Source organism: Eumetopias jubatus, unplaced genomic scaffold (assembly GCF_037043125.1).
Source record: "Eumetopias jubatus isolate StellerSeaLion01/CBP00866 unplaced genomic scaffold, mEumJub1_p1.0 scaffold_7, whole genome shotgun sequence".
NCBI lineage: Eukaryota > Metazoa > Chordata > Mammalia > Carnivora > Otariidae > Eumetopias > Eumetopias jubatus.
In genome coordinates this window covers 121303740-121322361 of record NW_028274813.1, presented here as the reverse complement: position 1 = coordinate 121322361, position 18622 = coordinate 121303740, and the positions used below count along the sequence as shown (strand labels likewise).

General features: G+C 44.9%; 2 protein-coding genes across 3 annotated transcripts; one reads left to right on the top strand and one right to left on the bottom strand.

The window, feature by feature from the left end:
• The first annotated feature begins 253 nt into the window (after positions 1-253).
• On the top strand, positions 254-8865 carry RAMAC (RNA guanine-7 methyltransferase activating subunit). The gene is made up of 3 exons (XM_028089400.2): positions 254-336; positions 3285-3463; positions 4179-8865. The coding sequence occupies exons 2-3, from the start codon at positions 3294-3296 to the stop codon at positions 4363-4365; spliced, it is 357 nt and encodes a 118-aa protein (XP_027945201.1). The 5' UTR covers positions 254-336; positions 3285-3293; the 3' UTR covers positions 4366-8865.
• A 2899-nt stretch (positions 8866-11764) lies between these two features.
• CUNH15orf40 (chromosome unknown C15orf40 homolog) lies at positions 11765-17628 on the bottom strand. 2 transcript variants are annotated; one of them, XM_028089398.2, is made up of 4 exons: positions 17493-17628; positions 16652-16778; positions 14342-14469; positions 11765-12838 (listed from the first exon to the last, which is right to left on the bottom strand). In XM_028089398.2, the coding sequence occupies exons 1-4, from the start codon at positions 17601-17603 to the stop codon at positions 12743-12745; spliced, it is 462 nt and encodes a 153-aa protein (XP_027945199.1). In that variant the 5' UTR covers positions 17604-17628; the 3' UTR covers positions 11765-12742. The 2 variants fall into 2 exon arrangements, with proteins under 2 accessions (XP_027945199.1, XP_027945200.1); XM_028089399.1 differs by having other exon boundaries at positions 12746-13107.
• Positions 17629-18622: the final 994 nt, after the last annotated feature.

The following is an 18622-nucleotide window of genomic DNA, read 5'->3' as shown; positions in this document are numbered from 1 at the left end:
ACGCCCGTCCCCACCCGTCACCGGCGCCCAGCCAGGGGGGCACTTCACACACACAGCGACATTGTGTCCTGCCCGGGGAGCGCGAGCTGAGCGTGCAGGCAGGGCATCGCCCCCTTCGACGCGCCGCTCGCCCCAGTCCGCGGGTCGCCCCGTCGCTCGAACGACCGGCAAGAAGCCTCACGGCGAGCCCGCGATCTCGCGATACCTGGCAGGCCCGCCCCCGCGCCTGCCCGCCGGAAGCGGAAGTCAGGCGAATGTCGGCTTGCCGCTCCAGGGGCTCCGTTACCTTGGAGAGCTCAGTGGTGGGCGATCCTTTGGCCGCGGTGTGGGCCGGAGGTGGGTGTTCCTGCGTGTGCGGCGGGTGGGGTGCGGCCCGAGCCGGATGGACGCAGCCCTCGGCTGGCCGGTCGCCCTTTTGGGGGGGCCACGCGGAGCGGGGAGCCGGGCGGGCCGAGCCGAGGGGCCGCACGGAGCGGGCACCCCACTCGGCCTCCACCGGCAGTCGCGTCTGGGGCGTTGAGGTGCCCCGGGAGGGAGCCGACCTGTCAGAGCCGTGGTGGGCCAGCCCCGCCGGGCCCTGGTGGCGGCCTAGGTCCGTCTCCCGGGCAGCGAAGGCCCAGTGCGGGCAGTCATGTGCGGCGTCAGTCGCCTGCACCCGAGTTGCGTGTGATGTTACTTACAAAGACACTAGTGGTGTTGGAGGGCGAGTCTGAAGGGCTGACCCCTTCCTTCCACGAAGAGAACGTAGCTTGTTCTCGTTAGTGCTCGGACTAGCGTACTGGTTTAGGAGGCCCAGCGGGGCGCTTGTAACCGGCCCCTCCCCCCCAACACCTTTTGAGGGTTTCCTTCGAGGGAATCGGGCGGTTTTTCCCCCCCTCCCACAGATCGAAACAACATAAACATTACATTGCAGCTGCCTCAGACTGCTGGGGTAAGTAAAGCTCAGATCCATCAGAAGTCTATTTAAATCGCATTCTCATGAGTGCTGATAAAGATATTTGTTCACTTGTGGGAGGGGGACCGTGGGAGGAGCATTTTTACCTTGCCTTATAATTTTTACTTCCCGCCTGGTGGGATACGGGCCCTTTTCCTGGAGATTTCTGTGATTCCTCTAGAAATCCAGGCACGATTTTCCTCAGCTGAACTTAACGACAAATCATCCCTTGGATTTGAGAGTTTGACATCAGTTTGCCAATCCCAGACACACTGAAAGTCTATGAGAGCAGTAGCCTGGAAGAGAAAGCGTCTGGGTATTGCTGCTTGCATCCACACAATGGTCTTGGTTTAATTTTGTTGGGATAAGGGCAGTAGTATAAATACTGGCGTGAGTTTTGAGGGATCTGGAGGAAAAACAAACTAATGACGTTCTCTTCCACCATCACGTGTTTTTGTCAAAGGCTTTTGTAAGTTGAAGTAATACAGGAAGAAAAATAATTTTAGGATGTCAGGCAAGAGGGAGAGATTCGGTTTTAAAGTTTTAGCGTGATGTTACATACATCCCAAATCACAGAACAGGTTTTAGGAATCTTGAGGCAGAGAGTAGAAAGATGAAGCTTGGGTTAGGGAAGGCAAGAGACGGGAGTACTGACCACTGCTTGGCCAAGGAAGACTGGGAAGTGGGGGCTGCCTACAGAATACTGACTGGGCTTCCAGGTCTTGGAAAAGATGAAAAGAAGTGAACTCTTGGTCCCCTGACTTCTCAAGGATGAGGCCTCTTGTGGCCTAAGCCAAATCTTTTCTCAGAGGTAGAGGGCTCTCTGAAAATGTGGGTGCAGAAATATTACTTGAATTAATCCACACTTGGCCCGGGGAACCCAGCTGATAAAAGGTTTCAGGTGTTTTTTAGCTGTTAGATAGTACCTATCGTATTTTTCATTTTGTCACAGAATAAGCCTTTATAAAGTACCCTAGACTTGAGTAGCTGTTCATTTAAATGCTTATTTGCCTTTCCATTTTCATGTCTCTCCTGTATTTTCAATTTCTCTTTCTTATTGGTTTTCTTTTCCTGTAAACAGCCTCAGGGACACTGTCCTGGGAAAAACTAGAGGTAATCTTCCAGTAACCCCTTTGCTACTGCCCTTTTTTCTCTTGTGTTCAGTGAAGTTTCTTGAAAGCTTAGTCTGTAATCCGTGTAGATTTCTAGTTCCTTAGCTTCCAGTTCTCAATAAACAGCAGTCCTGCTTCAATCCCTAGTACTCTGACGTAATCACCTCCTAATGGCTAAATCCAATTAATTTTCTCTTCTTGGTTCTATCATTGTGCCATTCAACACTGAGAACCATTCACTCTGTTCTTGCCTTCTGTGAGAAGCTGTTCTGGTTCTTATCTGTGTGTGTTCCCCTCTGATCCCTTCTTTATCTCCAACTTCCTTACAGGTCATTGTTCTCCAGGATTCTGTTCCTTGATACTCTTCTTATTCCACAGTCTTCCTGAGGAATCTCATCCACTCTCACAGCATTAACCACCAACAAAACTGTTGATGTCTCCCGTATTTATCATCACCTAGTTCTCAGTCCCACATAGGTAACTGGGAGCTGACTCTCCATGTGGATGTACACATCATAACTAACTTCGAACTCCGTATCCTCACCCACCCTTTTTCCTGTGGTTCCTGTGGCACCACAGCCCATCTGGTCATTTGGCTAGAAGCCTGGAAGTTATCCTTTATTCCCCCCTCTTCTCCCAACATCTAGTTAGTGGTTAATTTCTTCTGGAATTCTTAACAAACTGTGCTCACAGTTGCTGCCTCAGATTGAGTCCTCCAGGCTTGCAGTAATCTGCTTTTGGTCTGTCCTCACTAATCTCTTCCCTACCCTGTTAGCAAAGTGGTCCTTCTAAATAGTCAGTTTGCCCCCGAGGCTTCCCTGCTTAAACCACTTAGGTTCCTAAGACTCCCCCTTTCCTACCAGAATGAGTGCAAAGTTGTTTGCCTTGAACACAGTTTGGTCCCTGCCCATTTTTCCAGCTTTGTTTCTTGACATTCACTATTCCTCCCTTTGTATTTACACCATGTCTGTCTCTTACACTAGACTGAGAGCTCTTTGGAGGGTAGAGACCATGATAAATTGTTCATCTTTGTACCCCAGGCACCAGTTAACACAATGCCTATGGTACAGAAATCAAGAAATACTAAGTTGAATGTCTAAAACCATCTTAAGTTTAAAAGTATACAAAGACTTTTACGAGTACCTTGCCTAAAATTGTTCATTTCTTGGTTTTTCACTATCTGGTGAGACAGTATTTTTTTTAAAAATTCTCATAGAAACATATTAAAAACTGTACAGAATTTCAGGATGACAGACACTTCTGAAGCTGTTCCCAATTTTGAAGAGATGTTTGCCAGTAGATTCACAGAAGATGACAAGGAGTACCAGGAATACCTGAAACGCCCTCCTGAGTCCCCTCCAATCGTTGAGGAATGGAATAGCAGAGCTGGTGGGAACCAGAGAAATAGGGGCAATCGGTATGTATTACTTCTGGAGACATGCATGTGGCTGATGTGGGAGAGGACAGCTTTACTCCGCGGGCCTATAAGGCCAGTGAGGGCAGGACCAGTGTTCCTGTTCAGTGTGGTATACCTCATGCCTGGTCACTGCCTGCACACAGTGAGTGGCTGGTAAATATTTGCTTTAATATTAAAATTTTGTCAGCACCATGTATTTTTTCCTTGCTCTTCAACTGTGTATGTGTTTTAATGTTCTTTTTAAAAATGTTCTTCCTGTGGACTTCTGCAAATATACTTTACAAACCTAGAGTCTTCTACAAAACTTTGTGCTAGATTACATAAAGAAGGCATTGTCTTTGGTTTTACTTTAGAAAGTTATACAATGGAAATTCCATCTATTTAATAATTCAAAATAGATAAAAGGAATAAATGACCATACTGCTCTTGTACAATCGAATAGACTTTAGCTTGATTCAGAACTATCCCATTGTTGTGGGTTTTGTGTTGTGGTCTGCCTATTTCTCTGCAAAGTGTATCCAGTATATTACTGGAAGAATGATTTAAATTTTAGGAAAGTTTTGAATAACTGGTGCTATATATAACATTCTGCAGAGAAAAATGTTTTTTACTCCCGTTTACAGAGTATTAGATTGAGAAATAAAATGCACCAGGATAGATTTGTCATTTGTGTTTTTTAAAAGGGAAGTATAAAAATCTTTTTGTTTTGTTGTAGGTTGCAAGATAACAGACAGTTTAGAGGTAGGGATAGCAGACGGGGGTGGCCAAGTGACAATCGATCCAATCAGTGGCATGGACGATCCTGGGGTAACAATTACCCGCAGCACAGACAAGAACCTTACTACCCCCATCAATACGGACACTATGGTTACAACCAGCGGCCTCCCTATGGTTACTACTGATGGAAACGTCAGCAGCTTTCAGTAAAACCATTTCCTCTGTTAACATGACAAAAGTTTGTGTGTATCTTCTGTTGGTCATAGTTTTACATCTGAATTCAGAGAGTGGATTATTAATTTTTTGGAACTTGCGACTTTTTTTAAAAAATGAGCTCTTACTAGAGATGTGATGGTTCAGTGTGCCCCTAAAAAGGTTGTGGATTATATTGCCTGACTTCTACCTCAGATTCTTCTTTGTTTCATGACTTAATAGTGCTTTGAACTTGGTGTCTGTTTTCCTTGTTTGACCTACATGGGGTTCTGTCTTTGTTTTACACAGAAATAAAAATTTTACAGTAGAAAATGCTCGATTTGACTTTGTAAGATAAGGAAGTATCCATATACTCAGATGTGCTCATTCCGAAATTTTTACAGAGGTCAGTACAGTCAACTCCTGAATGCACAACGATGCTTACTTGTAACGTATTGTACGTGACATCAGCAGTTAAAGGTAAAACAATTGTAGATGCTTCTTTTGGCTTTTGTTATGTCCGTGGTACTTTATCATTACTCCAGGTATGAGTCAGTTCCACAATCGCTTTGGTCTCTTTTTAAAGGGATGTCAAGAATAAAGCCATAAACTGGGGAAGGGACCTTCTCAGTTTCAGTGGTGGTCAGATTGGGGCACACAGTCATTTCATTACGAACTGTGAGGCTTTTTGCTAACTTAAACAAAGCTGATCAAAACTCAACGTTATAAAAAAGTTTAACTGTGTAAATGTTCCCCTTACCTTTTCAATAGTATGTATATAATGCTGCATTCTGACTACTTACTTTTATGGTATTTAATGTGAATTGATTGTACAATGTTATACAATGTTATATTCACTTCTGAATGTGCACCTTGCTGCTTCCTCTGGTATAAATACAGTGATGCTATAACTTCCTTTTAGACTGATGAGTTTATTCCAGATTTAATGGCCATTTCAGTGGTTTTACTCAAATAAACTACTTACAAGATTAAGCAATTTCTCTCTCAAGTTTTGGCAGTTAGTCCATTCATTAATGTGATGAACCTTTTGGTTTTTTATTGTTCTTTCCTTTATATCTGTTGAAAAGGCTTATTTGGCTTAAGAGTAGAAGTTTCATCATAGGGAAAAGGAATATAAAGGCAACTCCCTAAATGTGCCTTCTGCTGCCTTCTCTCTTAGCACTCCACTCTAGGCCCCTGAGGTTGACTTCTCCAGGCACTACTTCTCCATGCTCTGGATCCAACTCTCCCTTCCACGCCCCTTCCTGAAGAGCCATCCTTTCAGGTAACTGTTTGATTGGAAAGGATCTAATAAATCAGGTCTTCACACTCAGATGTAAATAAGATTTTAACAATAAGGTAAGGGTTTTCCCTATATCCCTCTAATTACATCAATAGGCACAGTGCTGTTACATCTTTATCTTGGTACTACAGATATGTAGCCTAGAGAGTTAAGAACGGCCTCACTGCACACCAAGATCTTCTCTAAAGGCAGATGGGTTATTAAAAATATCTGTCAACTGATAAAGCACAGGCACTGACTCACTGACTCATTGGGTCACTAAAGCCACAGCTTTAGAACAGGATCCTGAAGGCCCTTGCCGTGCCAGCTACTGGCACTAATTAGGGAGACCTCTGGGTCCATGGGGCAGGGTCGGAGTGAGGGATGGGTTTCAGGAACCTCAAAGGAAAGGTTATTTTCCAATAGTATTTAAATATTCACAGATGGCCTGAGTATCAGCCCTGCTTGAAAATATTGTAAGAGTCCTTTTAACATGAATTATATTTTTGCATTCTGCATGAGAAGCCTATGTGGCGGTGGTTTTTCTTTTCTTTTTTTAAACAGCAGTTGCCACTAGACTACCCTATATGCTTAAAACGGGAAATAAAAGTCATGGTTTCTGCTTCATGTGGGAGAGACAGAAAATAACATGAAAAAAATTAAGGATAATTCAGAGAATTATCTGAAGAAAATTAAAATAGTGTCAAACGGAATTAATCTCAAATAGTCTGTTGCAATAACCAAAACATTAAGCGTAAGGAGTCCTGGCTTCCAGTCCTGTCCTTACAAGGTGAATGACCTTGAGAAAAATCAGTTAAACCTGGAGCTTATGTGCTCACCTGTAAAAATGAGGATAATACCCTGCCACTCTTCACAGGGTCGTCATAAAATAAGTGACCAAACATACAAGAGCTTAAGATAGAAACTAGAGCTTATGACCATTAAACCCCCCACTGGCACATAAATGGTGCTGTATAAACGTTTGTTGAATCAATGGGAGGGAAGTATTTGGTAAATGGTAAAGCATAGTGTTGATCTAAAGGATACAGAGTAACTGATAGAAGATAAGGTAGAGCAGGAGACTTACGGAGAGTAAAGATTTGTGATTCTTATGTGAGTTAGTATATGAAATAGCAAAAGAAGAAATTCTGTCCTTCAGAATATAACAAATTTCAAATATCAAAGAAAATTTATGTAAATATTGAGCTAAAATTAGTAGCATTTGCTGTTTGAAATTGACGCTGATTTTAAAATGTCAAATGCTGATTATGGAAACATACCAGATTAATATCCTTTTGAGACCAGCTTGCTGGAGACTTGAGATAGGAGGGTTTTGGTTTTTTTTTCCTTTCTTGAGTACTAGAAGGATCTGAGGTTATCCAGAGTCATAACCATGGGTCACAGCTCTGAGGATAGTTTGAACTCTTGAAACCAGATAGGAAAAAGACATCTGGTGAGATTTCTAGCATGGTTTTGGTTTTCAGAGCTGCATTACTTATAATGCTCAACAGACAGGATGTACTTTTCCCTTTGTAATTTATTTGCCTAAAGGAAAATCTAGAATTTTATAATAGAATTAAGAGTAATGAAATGTCAGTTTTAAGTTTAGAATACTAAAATGGAAGGAAATTATCTCTTGCTCTGAAGATTACGGATAACACTAATAAAAGCACCACACCTTGTTTCTAAAGACAGTTATTTTAACACCTTAAAATTTTTCCTAGACCTACTCCCTTTGATTCATTCAACCCAAACACAGATTTGGCTGTGTATGGAAACCTATGCCCCTGGCCTTTGACTTCTTTTATTTAGTGCTATTGCTTATAGTGAAAGGCAATTTTTTTTTTTTCATTAGAAAATGTAGGAAATATACTCCCCACTCATGGCAACTTGTAATACCATTTAATAACTTCAGTTAGCTTGAAAGATGACTTGTGAAAGTGCTTACTTTGGTAATGTTAGACAAATTGAGGTATTACAAACCATTCACTGAGAAGTTTATTTGGGATTTGTCTTTATCTCGTATTTTGACCACAGGAGCATATTTTGAGATATAAATGAGGATTTTGAAGTACTAAATAGACTTTAGCTAATTCTGTGTGAAAAACCCAATTATATAGTTCACTGTGTCATTCCTGTGTTTATTTATAAATTTAGAAATGTGTGCTTTTACAATCCTCTGGCCTTTAATTTAGAATGAATTAAAGCCAACAGGAGTAAATACTCTTGACATCAGTAGGAGTTATGTTAATTTTTAGATTTCTGCTTCAGAATTCAGATATATTCTTTGTGCTATGTTCTGTATTATCTAAAAGATTTTGCTTGGCTTCTGGTAAATTATTATGCAGCCAAATCAATAACTAGATTCAAATAGATTATACCATTGGACTCCAAGGTAGCCTTGAGCAATATCTCCTCCTTTTCAGAAGTCTAGACCTCTACTAGGACCAGCTTTTGAGGAAAATAGGGACAGTAGCAGAGATCCCTTAACCCATGGACATTCTGGGAAAGAATGGCCTGGAACAAGCTGGCTGCATGGGGCCCATCAGTAGGGCTACACGCTATCAGGACGTGCCAGAGCTGAAGTAGCTTCAGCTCCTGTACCACTGCGGAGGCTGCTAGGTGCCCAAGAAACGCTCTTATCTGAGGAGCTGGTTACCAATGCCCTCAGACTGGGAAAGTGGAGATAAGCTGTGGATAATAACCCCCAGATTTTAAGATTTCAGGACGGTATGGGAGAAGCAAGTTAAGAGGACAGGCCTTCCATCAAAACTGCTAACATGTACTCTGACTGCCGCCTTGCAGGATTAAGTGAAAGCATTTACAGAAAGTATGCATCATGGGGCTGGGGACACAAAAGGTTGCAGGTCCGTATCAGCTGTGAGTGTCCAGAAGTAGAGTGGGATGTGGGGTACATCTAGGCTGACCTGGGTGCAAGGAAGGCAGCTCACAAGTCTTTACCAAGGTCTCCATGGGCTGATGGGCTAATTCAGTTGGTGTTTTCATTCCTGTCCCTAAGGGACACACAGAGCCCCATGTATTAATTACCAGTTAGGTTTTCTCTGGGTTTCAGTGACTTCTCCTGAGACAGCTGTAGGGGAGGATGTGATGATGATCTCATGGTTTTTTTCCACTGCCAGTGCCTTTAACTCCCTAACAGATCTCCAGCCTTTGTCTGAATTAAATAAATAAAGCTTCTCTAATTGCTAAAGGCCAGAGCTTTTTCATTTGAGTGTTTTCTCATTTTAAAATTTTCTTCACTATATATGTTTGGTGTGTATACAAAATAATAAACGTTATAAAAAAGTGAACCATCACCAATCGGTGCACTCATCCAGCGATTATGGGCTGTTGTGCATGTTCTCTTTTACCATGCCCACACAAATATGTGTAAATTTGATATACATATATATTTTTCCGCTTACTAAAGTGAGATTGTGTATATATATACACACACGTGTATTACTCTTTGTTCATGCAACATAATAGACATGACTCCAGTAACTATAGATTAAAAATTAAGTCTAATACTCCATAGTATGGATTTTCTGTTGATTATATGATTATTCTCCTGTAGGTAGACACTTAGATTGTTTCCTCTTTTTTGCCCATATATTCTTTGGCATTTTTATTTTTATGTGTTCTATGAGGTATTCTCCAAAGTAGGGTTAAAACACCTGTATTTTTATTAAGTGCCACATTTTCTAAAACACTGTAGCAATTCACATTCCCATTAGCAACATATGAATGTACATATATGTCTCCCCCTCCCTTCCTAGGACTTCAACTTTTTGGCTAGATGGCCACCAGCATTTTTGTTTTTGAAATCAGAGAACTTTACTAGGTTTTATCTCCCTGTCAACCATTCTTCATCAGTGTTTCCCCTGCTGCACCTTTTATTTCTTAAAATCATTTTTTTTCAATATTTTCTTGATTATATCTTGAAATCTTTGTTCCACTTTTTGGGTTCTTTTTCAGGACTCCCATTATGTCTGTGTTGACTTCCCTTTGCTGAAATTCTAGATCTGTCATTTTCCTTTCTTTGCTCACCTTTCTCTATCCTGCCTTCCAAATTCTGTGCCCTATTCTCTGTTGCCTCTTCTCTGTTGTTTCCAACATGGCCTTTTTTTCATGATGCTTTTATTTTTTTTTAAAAATCTGATTAGCCACCTTTCAAGTGCTCAGTAACCACATGCGCCTAGCAGCTACCATACTGACAGCATAGTTTTGGAACAGGAATAAAGGCTTGGAGTTCTGTTGACTTGACTCACTCCCTTACTTAAGTCTCCAGTTCTCCAACCCCCAAGGTCTCTCTAGGGAAACATAAGGCTCTGACACAATTTGAAAGCCAATGTGATAGTAAAACTATCTCATAGAGGAGTTTCATGTAGAAATGACCACTGAGTCTCTTAAGTTTGGGGGTTCCCCCCTGTCCAGACTCTAGTATCAAGGGGACTAGATGGACCCTGTGGCACACAGCCAGAAAAGGATTACAAAATGCTGAGAACCTTATCAACTGAATTTTAAGGATTGTCAGAGGAAAGCCTATCTGGGCAGAAGTAGGTGGTCTTCTCAGAGTCTAGAAAAGGGGAGCTCCTGTGCCAGGAAGTGTCAGTGTGCAGTGTTGTCCCAGGAGAGGCGCTAAGATATAATTGGTCTCTCTCTGACGGTCAGAGCTCCCCTGCCCATCCCCTAATTCCCTTGGTTCTGATCCCAAGCTCTCCAAGCAGTCTTCAAATGACTGGCTTCTTGAAGAGATTTCCCAAAATAACAGATCCTCACTAGAGGATCCCACTAGCCTACTATTTGGCAGGTGTGTTCTTCACTCAAATTAATAAACTGGCATCGTGTTTAGAAATGAATTCCTTGCCAATTTCCCAGCCCAACTCCATTTTCAAAAACACCCAACTAAATTGGGATTTCTGAAAGCTGCAAAATGAAGGGAGACACTTGGGGCCATGCTGACTCCACTGAGGTACTGAGCTGGGACTTCTGAGTACCCAGCCAAGGAAGTTAACACCACACTCTGGCCCGAACTGAACTCAAGGAATGTAGGGGATAAGCCTATGAAATGTCTCCAAGACCAGACAAGATCAGTGTGTGACACTGGTAGGCGCTACAGAAGACATTTCCTGCTAGTACTGCTCACTTCAAGGAATTATCAGTCCCTTCAAATTCTGTGTGGCTTTCTGCTGAATTATGGTGCCACCTCTTGGATGTAGATTGAAAATCTAGCTTAAAATTTTTAGTCTCTAGTCACATGCATTTTAGAAAATCTATAGTGGGAGTCACAGTATGTTTTTAAATTTGTATTTTGCATTACAGTTAAGGAACTACTTAACCAAATCCCTTACTACAAATCCCTGGCCGGGGTGGGGGCGGGATTCCTGGCAGCCCATAGCCCAGAGAAAACCTGCCTCCCGAAGTCTGAATTTTTAGTTGTTTGTAACTTTAAACATTACAAAGGTGCCATCTACATCCTCTGGTTCTCTCCCCCCATTCCCTAGATACAAAGGAGTGGGGAGAAGCTGAGAACTTTTGGAAAATACCAGAGCTCTTCTGAGTGGCCTCTTTTCCTGCTGGAGAGGGTGGTATGGGGACGTGAAGCCTAGAGCTGTTGCCTTTTTGCCTCCATGAAGGAAGTGGGCCTAAGGATGAAGCTGGCACTGCTAGCTAGCGTGAGGCAGGGAAAGGAAAGAAAGTGGGTCCTTTATGACATCGCTGAGCTGCTGCATCAGACTAAGCCCTAAGTAAACGCTGCCCTGGACTTTCCAGGTAATGGGCTAACAAATGCCTTTCTTGTATAAGCCAGATAGAGTTTGGTTTCTGTTACCTGTCAAGGAAAGCATCCTAACAGTGATCCATGTAAAAAACCCTAAGTAAAATGCCTTTAGAGCGCACACTGAAATGTATGGGAAGACAGGGAAAAGAGTAGGAAAAGTTCTGAAGCCAAGACCAGGTACAGCAGAAGCACTTTGGAGGCAGTATGGCTTCGAGAAGGCAGCTGAGCATAACTCATGTTCTGCATTTATTAGCTGTGGTCCCGGGTCATCCAAGTGACTCTTGTCCTTGGTTCCTAGCCACAGAATAAGCGTTGTACCAGATGACTATTTCTCAGCTCTTTCATCATCAATAATTTTTATTATTGGTCCTTCTTGGGGATTTTGTAGTTTTAAACGTTTTGTCTACCAATATATTTTCTCAGGTACTTAGACAAAAACACACAACTGCTTTGATTCTGATCAGCAAAGGTAATGAACTTATTTACCTGACCAAATCACTATAACTTGCATTGGATATTTAAAAATAAGGTATTTATTATTAGCTTTTGAAGCTTTAATGTAGATATGATTTCTGATAGGCTTTTACAAATACTGAAAGTAGCTTCCAGGCCCTCTTCTTTTAAGGATCTTTGGAGATTCATAGGAACTACCAGATTTGAAGACTGCACCATCCAACGAAGACAAAAATTCAGTGACTTCCCCAAAATAATTAACAGTAAATTACAAGTCCCGATTACTCTTATTTACTTTTTCACAAAATGCTCCATAGTTTTCAAAAGACACAAAAAGCATTTTTGTAGATAAGCCTTTTAAAATATAAAGACCACAAAGCAGTGTGACAGGTTTTCTTCTGTCACTTGTAAACTCTAGAGAAGGCAATCCTCAGAACCCTAGAGTGCTGTGGAAACATCTTCATTTACAATCAGGATAAACTGCATCCAACCAGGAGCCCTGGGTTCTAGCTGCCATCCGGCATGGTGTGATCCTGAACAAGTCTCTCAACTTCTGGATAGCAGAAGCCCCATCACAGGATGAAAGGGGCTGACTGAGGTCATCCGGAAAATCTCTTCCAGCTCTGTTATTTTGTAATGCGATGAAATCGGACTAACGTGTTCCAAACTGTTTGGATGTCAGAACCTACACTGAACGTACAGTACTTTTAAAATTCCTACTTCTTTTTTGAGTCCTGTTCTTAAATTTTTTTTCATGTTCTTCAGTGCACTGAAATACATTTTCCTATTTAACAGCCTCTTCATGAATAGCAATTAAAAAGCTTCTCAAGGATGTACTTCTCATAACTTGCTTCTATTTTTTTTCGACTTGCTGCTTTAATTTCTCCAAGATCTCTTCTGCAGTTGTGGACACTAATAGCTTCACCACTTTTTCACGAGATTTACCACCCTGGACCAAAAGGAAAAAATGGTGTGAGGATGGCTCACTGAGCATTCTAGTGCTATTAGAGAGAGCAGGGCTCAGCTGCAGCCATCAAAGCTGAGTCCTCGGTGCTGCCGCTGGTGGGCTGCAGCTTTCCTGACAGCCGAGCTAGCGCGTTCTCTCGCGTTCTCTCGCTCATCTCTGGATTTCTGGTCTAACCGGCAACTGTATCCTAGATTCCACCGTACTACAAATGTTTACAACTCTCCAGGGTTTTTACCTTCATACATCAATTTCTGTAATAATAAAAACTGGCATTAAAATTTCAAAATGAATGGAGTCCAGATGTAGAATATTGTGTTTTTAAGTAACTTCTTTGTTTAAATTAAAAGTGAAAATTATTTTTTAAATTACCAAATACTGCAATTTTATATAAACCTTGTACAAAAATAATTCCAAATATAGAACTGTTCTGTTACACATTTCTGAAAATTCAAAAAAAAAAAAAAGCAAATCCTCTAATTTCACAACCGAGCCAAGGGTTTCATTTTGAAACATCCTTTAAAGGTAAAATCAGCCGGGATTATCTATCGGGGGAGAAGAGTGGGAAGTGCCTTTCAGGCCCATGTCAGAGCGTGCGCACCGACAAATCCGAAATGACCTGCCACAGGTGGAAGATATATCAAGGGAAGTGGTCTGATGGGAGAGATTTTTAGATGCAGCCTATTAACCAAAGACTCTGAATGCCAGCTAGAACCTGGATCTAGAGAGTATATCACTAGAAGCATGGTTGGGTCTCACTCCTGCAAATTCTATTTCAGTAAGTCTTGAGGGGCGCCTGGGTGGCTCAGTTGTTAAGCGTCTGCCTTCGGCTCAGGTCATGATCCCAGGGTCCTGGGATCGAGCCCCGCATCAGGCTCCCTGCTCGGTGGGAGGCCTGCTTCTCCCTCTCCCACTTCCCCTGCTTGTGTTCCCTCTCTCACTGTCTTTCTCTGTCAAATAAATAAATAAAATCTTAAAAAAAAAAGTCTTGAGTGATGCCCAGAAATGTGTATTCTAGATATCACTCACACGTGATTCTGATACCCAGCCCCAGAGCAAACCCATGATATTAATGACTTCATCTGGCACTCTCTCTTCTTGATGAAGCTTCTCCCGGGAGTCAGGATAACGTGGGGGACCAGAAACACGTTGATGGACTCACTAAGGGACCCCTTTCAGATTTGTTAGTATGGTGATGATTTAAAGGAAAAGATAAAATCAGTCTGACAGCAGGTACAGGAATACATGTAGAAAGGAGAAAATGCTCGAAATGGTGGCAACTAAGGAATACACGTACAGAGCGCGGTCAGAGTAAGGATCAAGGCAGGAATGAAGGAGACTACATAGAATTCACACATTTTAGTGATTAAATGGATGAGAGTTTAAAAAAACCTAGCTTTTCAATTACTTGGAAAAGAAAGAACCCATATTTATAAAATAATGACTGATGTGTAATCATCAAAGCTGTTTCCAGGGAGAGAGACCTACCTTATCCAAAACCACGTCACTCTTCCTGAGCTCCAAGACTTTGGAGAGGTACCGACAGAGCTCGGCATTAGCCTCTCCCTCCGATGGGGCGGCTGCTATGGCCACGCTCACAGCTTCCACTGTCACGTCTGCAATGAAATCAGCACGGACTGTATCCTTAAGGAGCGAGGATATTCTGTAAAAGGGTTTGCATTTCCCTGGCAGAGTGGGTTTTCCATCAATAACTACTGCATGAAGAAATGAGCGAGTAAACTACTCACACTTGAGGGAACATAAACATGATAAATACGCCTCTGCCGTTTCAGGAAAGAAATCCAGAGAAAACTGACATTTCCCCTGTCCTGTGGACCAAGATGGGCCCAGAGTCCTGGGCAGTGTCCTGGGCCTCAAGCAACTGGAAACTGCCCGAGTGGTACGAAGAGCCCCAAGGCAGGATCAGGAGCTGGGTGTGAACGAGCCAGCTCACGGTTCCGTCATTGGGAAAATGAGATTCAGCTCATGTGAAATGCCTCTTTTGGTTTTTAAAATGCAGCATTTAAACATTTACACAGCACTTGTATACACTAATTCGATGGCACACAAACATGTTTCAGGGACTTCACAAATATTAACTTGTTCAATCCTCACTACAGCTTTATGAAGAAGATATTAATGCCACTATGATCTCCAGTTTACAAATGAGGAAACAAATCCAGATGTGCCCAAAGGCACATGGCTATAAAGCTATGTTGTAAGTCAAAGTTAATTTGAATGCATGCTTTGACATCCTGGGACAAAGAACGTTGCTTTTGAAGAGTGCTCCTGCCTCCCGGGTCAATACAGCCTTTATAAAGTGCACCGGCCCCTAGTCCTCCACAGTTATTCGGAGTGAGAAATATTTACTCAAAGGAGTTTGCAAGTGAGCTTAAGTTGGTCCCCACCTGGGGTTATGCAGGCATTTTTCACACACTTACACCTTGCCCGTGCGAACGACGTGGCCACAGAATCCACAAGCACAAAGTGGCGCAACAACCCACCTCCTGTCCTGTCACTGATTGGGATTCTAAGGTGTGCCCTTGTCTGCATTTTAGTACCTTTCAAATCTAGATGCGTCTCACAATAGATGGCAAAGAAAGTATTCACATGGATTCTGTCTTGCTGGTACACAGAATTACTTGTGTACCTTCTAGTGGATGGCCATCTCAGATCTGAAGACACGTGGTGTGCCGAGAGTGGACTGTCCACGGCGACTACTCAGAAAAGGCTGGCCACGGTGGGTGCGGCCCACACACAGCCAAGCTAACTAGGCCACTAGCACAAACCACGTCCAGCACTCCAGTTCTGAGGTCTTGTTTTCAAAGTGTAAAAAGAAAAGGAATAAAGAGCTTTGGAGGTGAAAAAGACCTTCACAGTAATTCAGATGAATGGTTCTCAAACTTTTTTCCCCACCAAGAATACCCCGCCCACCTGCCCCCATACAAGTTCCCCTGGACTCCCAACATTCACAATAAATGAAAACACAGCTCCTCAGGAGCCCTGCCTGCTGCCCCCTCACGCCCCGTGTCCACCTAAGAGATCCATGAGGCACCTTTTGGGCTCCAGGGAATCGCCTGAAAGCCTCTTAGTCCAATACCCCATCCCACAGAGAAAAAGAACTGGGCCCAGAAAAGTTTTGTATTGTTTTAACTTAAAACAAGGTTGCACAGGAGCTGAAGACCAGAGCTCTCAGACACCAGGTCTTCTCTTCCTCCTTGGTCATTAGACTCAACCAAAATGTCTCCTTTCTTTCTCTGACCAATGTCTCCACTTCTGAAATAAGGACAAACTAATAATTCTAGGCTACCTACATGTGTCCTTTCTAAAATACCGTATTTTGGGGGCGCCTGGGTGGCTCAGTTGGTTAAGCGACTGCCTTCGGCTCAGGTCATGATCCCGGAGTCCTGGGACCGAGTCCCACATCGGGCTCCCTGCTCGGCGGGGAGCCTGCTTCTCCCTCTGACCCTCTCCCCTCTCGTGCTGTTTCTCTCTCTCAAATAAAATATAAAAAAAAAAAAATTAAAAAAAATAAAATACCGTATTTTTAAGAGGGAAAATATACAGTGGCTTTGTCATCGAACTTGGCATGCTGTAAATACCGTATAGTCACTTCGACACTGGATTTACACCTTTACATTATTAGAATCTAGTAAACGGGGAAGCCTCTAATCGCAGATTCGAGAACTACACCGACTGTACAGGATCAACTTTCAGCTAACCAAGGCGAAGGGAGGATGGAGGGGGACCGCCTCCCGCCCCCCGCCTCATGACTCCCACCTCAGTGTCCACATATACCTGTTACAGCGTTTCGCTTGGACCCGGGTTTGGCACGGATGGCTATGGTGACACAACCCTTAGGATCAACGGCCACGGGGCCTAAGGGAGGAAGTGGTCCCTCTGGTTCCTTGCTCTGGTTCTTACCCTAAAACGACAACAACCACACGACAACTTTACAGGCTATCACATACGCCCCCACACCTCTGAGCCTTCCACTACTCCCTTTCACCTTTAACTAAGACGAGCTCGTCGCGCTCAGGCATTTCTGGCCACCCGGAAAGGTTTTCCAAGTATTCCGAATCAATCCTTGCACGAAGCCCTCCCATCAGCCCACCCGAGTGTTCTTCTCCTGCGCCGGGAAGACGGGACTCTGGCTCCCACACCTCAGCGCTGGGCCCTAGCCCAGCCGCAGGGGCCGCTTCTTACTCATCCTTGCACCTCCGGCGGCGCGAGCTGACAAACGTCTGTGCGCAACTAGGCTGGAAGGGTGTGTACTTGGGGGAGAGGAAGGGACGGCGGCGGCAGCGGAGGCCCGCTCCTGTGACGGAAGCTGCTGCCGAACTCCGCGCGCAGGGCAGCGGGCAGCGCGGCGGCACGAGCACAGAGGATGCGCACAGAGCGGCGAGGACGCGCTGCGCGCACCGGCGGCCCGGGGGCGGGGAGGGCGCCGCCCCGAGCCTCCGACGCCGGGGGCGGGGAGGGCGCTGGCCCCACGGGGACCCCGCCGTCCGGACAGGGGAGGAGCGGCAGAAGGCCGCGGGAGCCCCGGGGCTTGGGGGCCACCAGCCGCCGGCTGCGCTTCCCCGCCTCTCTCCCGCGCGCCGCCCACCCTCCCCCTGCCACGGGGCTTGCCACTGGCCTTGTTCGTCGCACCAGCTTTCTTGGGCATTTCAGCGCCTAAGGCCCGGGCAGAGGCTCCGGCCCCGCGTCCCGACAGGAGCTGCTTCAGCCCGCCGCACGGCCGCAGCATCCCCGCCGGGAAGCCGGGCGGAGGCGAGCCGGCGCCGGAAGAGCGCTCCGCGCCTGCGCAAGCGGGCGGGAGCGGCCCTGCAGGCCCGCGTCTCCGCTCCGGCCCCAGGGCGACCCCTCCCGGCCGGCGGGAGCATGACCCACCCCGTCCTGGAAAGTAGCCCGGGAAGACTGGGGTAGAGAGCTGGGATTGAATCCCGTGGTGACGGCCCTCGACCGTCACACACACCCACACCCCAGGGAGGAAGGCTGTGTTACCGCTGGTCTTCTTTCCTCCTGGAAACAAAGGACTGCAGCGAGCGGCAAGGCGGGCACAGGGCCAGGTGGCGGCCGACTCCTGCTGCCCACCAGCGGGTGCGGACGCTGCTCCCCATGGCCCACAGGTGGTTGTGGAGCCTCGTGCAGCCTCAGCCCTCGGGCACCTTCCACGTGTTGTGCCAGGCGCTGAGGATTCCACAGTGTAAAAGGAGAGGAGATAATATTCGGACGTGCGATGTGGCAAGAGATGAAACTGGAGGTGGGCAGAAGCAAGGGACTGGCGCAGCCCCATGTGTTGTTTGGAAAAGATCACTGGCTGCAGCGTGGCCAGCAGAGCAGAGGCCGGGAGACCTGCCGCTCAGACGGAAGATGGTGGCCTGAGCCAGGATGATGGCAGTGGGGCACTGAGCGGAGAGTGCATCATCTCGGGGATATTCAGGAGCTGCAGCGTGGGAGGGAGGCCTGGGATTACATTCTGCCTCCCCCTGACGGACCTTCAGAAACATGAAATCTCTGCGTGTTAAGTGGGTTTTAGAACAGTACTTAACTCACGCTGATGTGAGGCACGGATGAGAACGTGTCAGCTACTTAGTGCAGAGCCCGGCACAAAGCGATCGCTCTGGTAGCTATTATTAACACCAAACAACCCTAACAGAGTAAATAACGAGAAGAGTCTTCATTCTCCCACCTCCTGAGATGAGAACAAGGGAGAAAAACCGGAGGCCACAAAAAAGGATCAAGCAGCAGATAGATGGCAGGAGT

Excerpts from the sequence above, each read along its gene's own strand:
- RAMAC (XM_028089400.2), top strand. The coding sequence starts at position 3,294 with ATGACAGACACTTCTGAAGCTGTTCCCAATTTTGAAGAGATGTTTGCC. Across the intron at positions 3,464-4,178 it reads CAGAGAAATAGGGGCAATCG|GTTGCAAGATAACAGACAGT; the intron begins GTATGTATTACT and ends GTTTTGTTGTAG.
- CUNH15orf40 (XM_028089398.2), bottom strand. The coding sequence starts at position 17,603 with ATGCTGCGGCCGTGCGGCGGGCTGAAGCAGCTCCTGTCGGGACGCGGG. Across the intron at positions 16,779-17,492 it reads AAGCTGGTGCGACGAACAAG|GGTAAGAACCAGAGCAAGGA; the intron begins GCCAGTGGCAAG and ends TTGTCGTTTTAG. Across the intron at positions 14,470-16,651 it reads CAAGCGAAACGCTGTAACAG|ACGTGACAGTGGAAGCTGTG; the intron begins GTATATGTGGAC and ends ATTTCATTGCAG.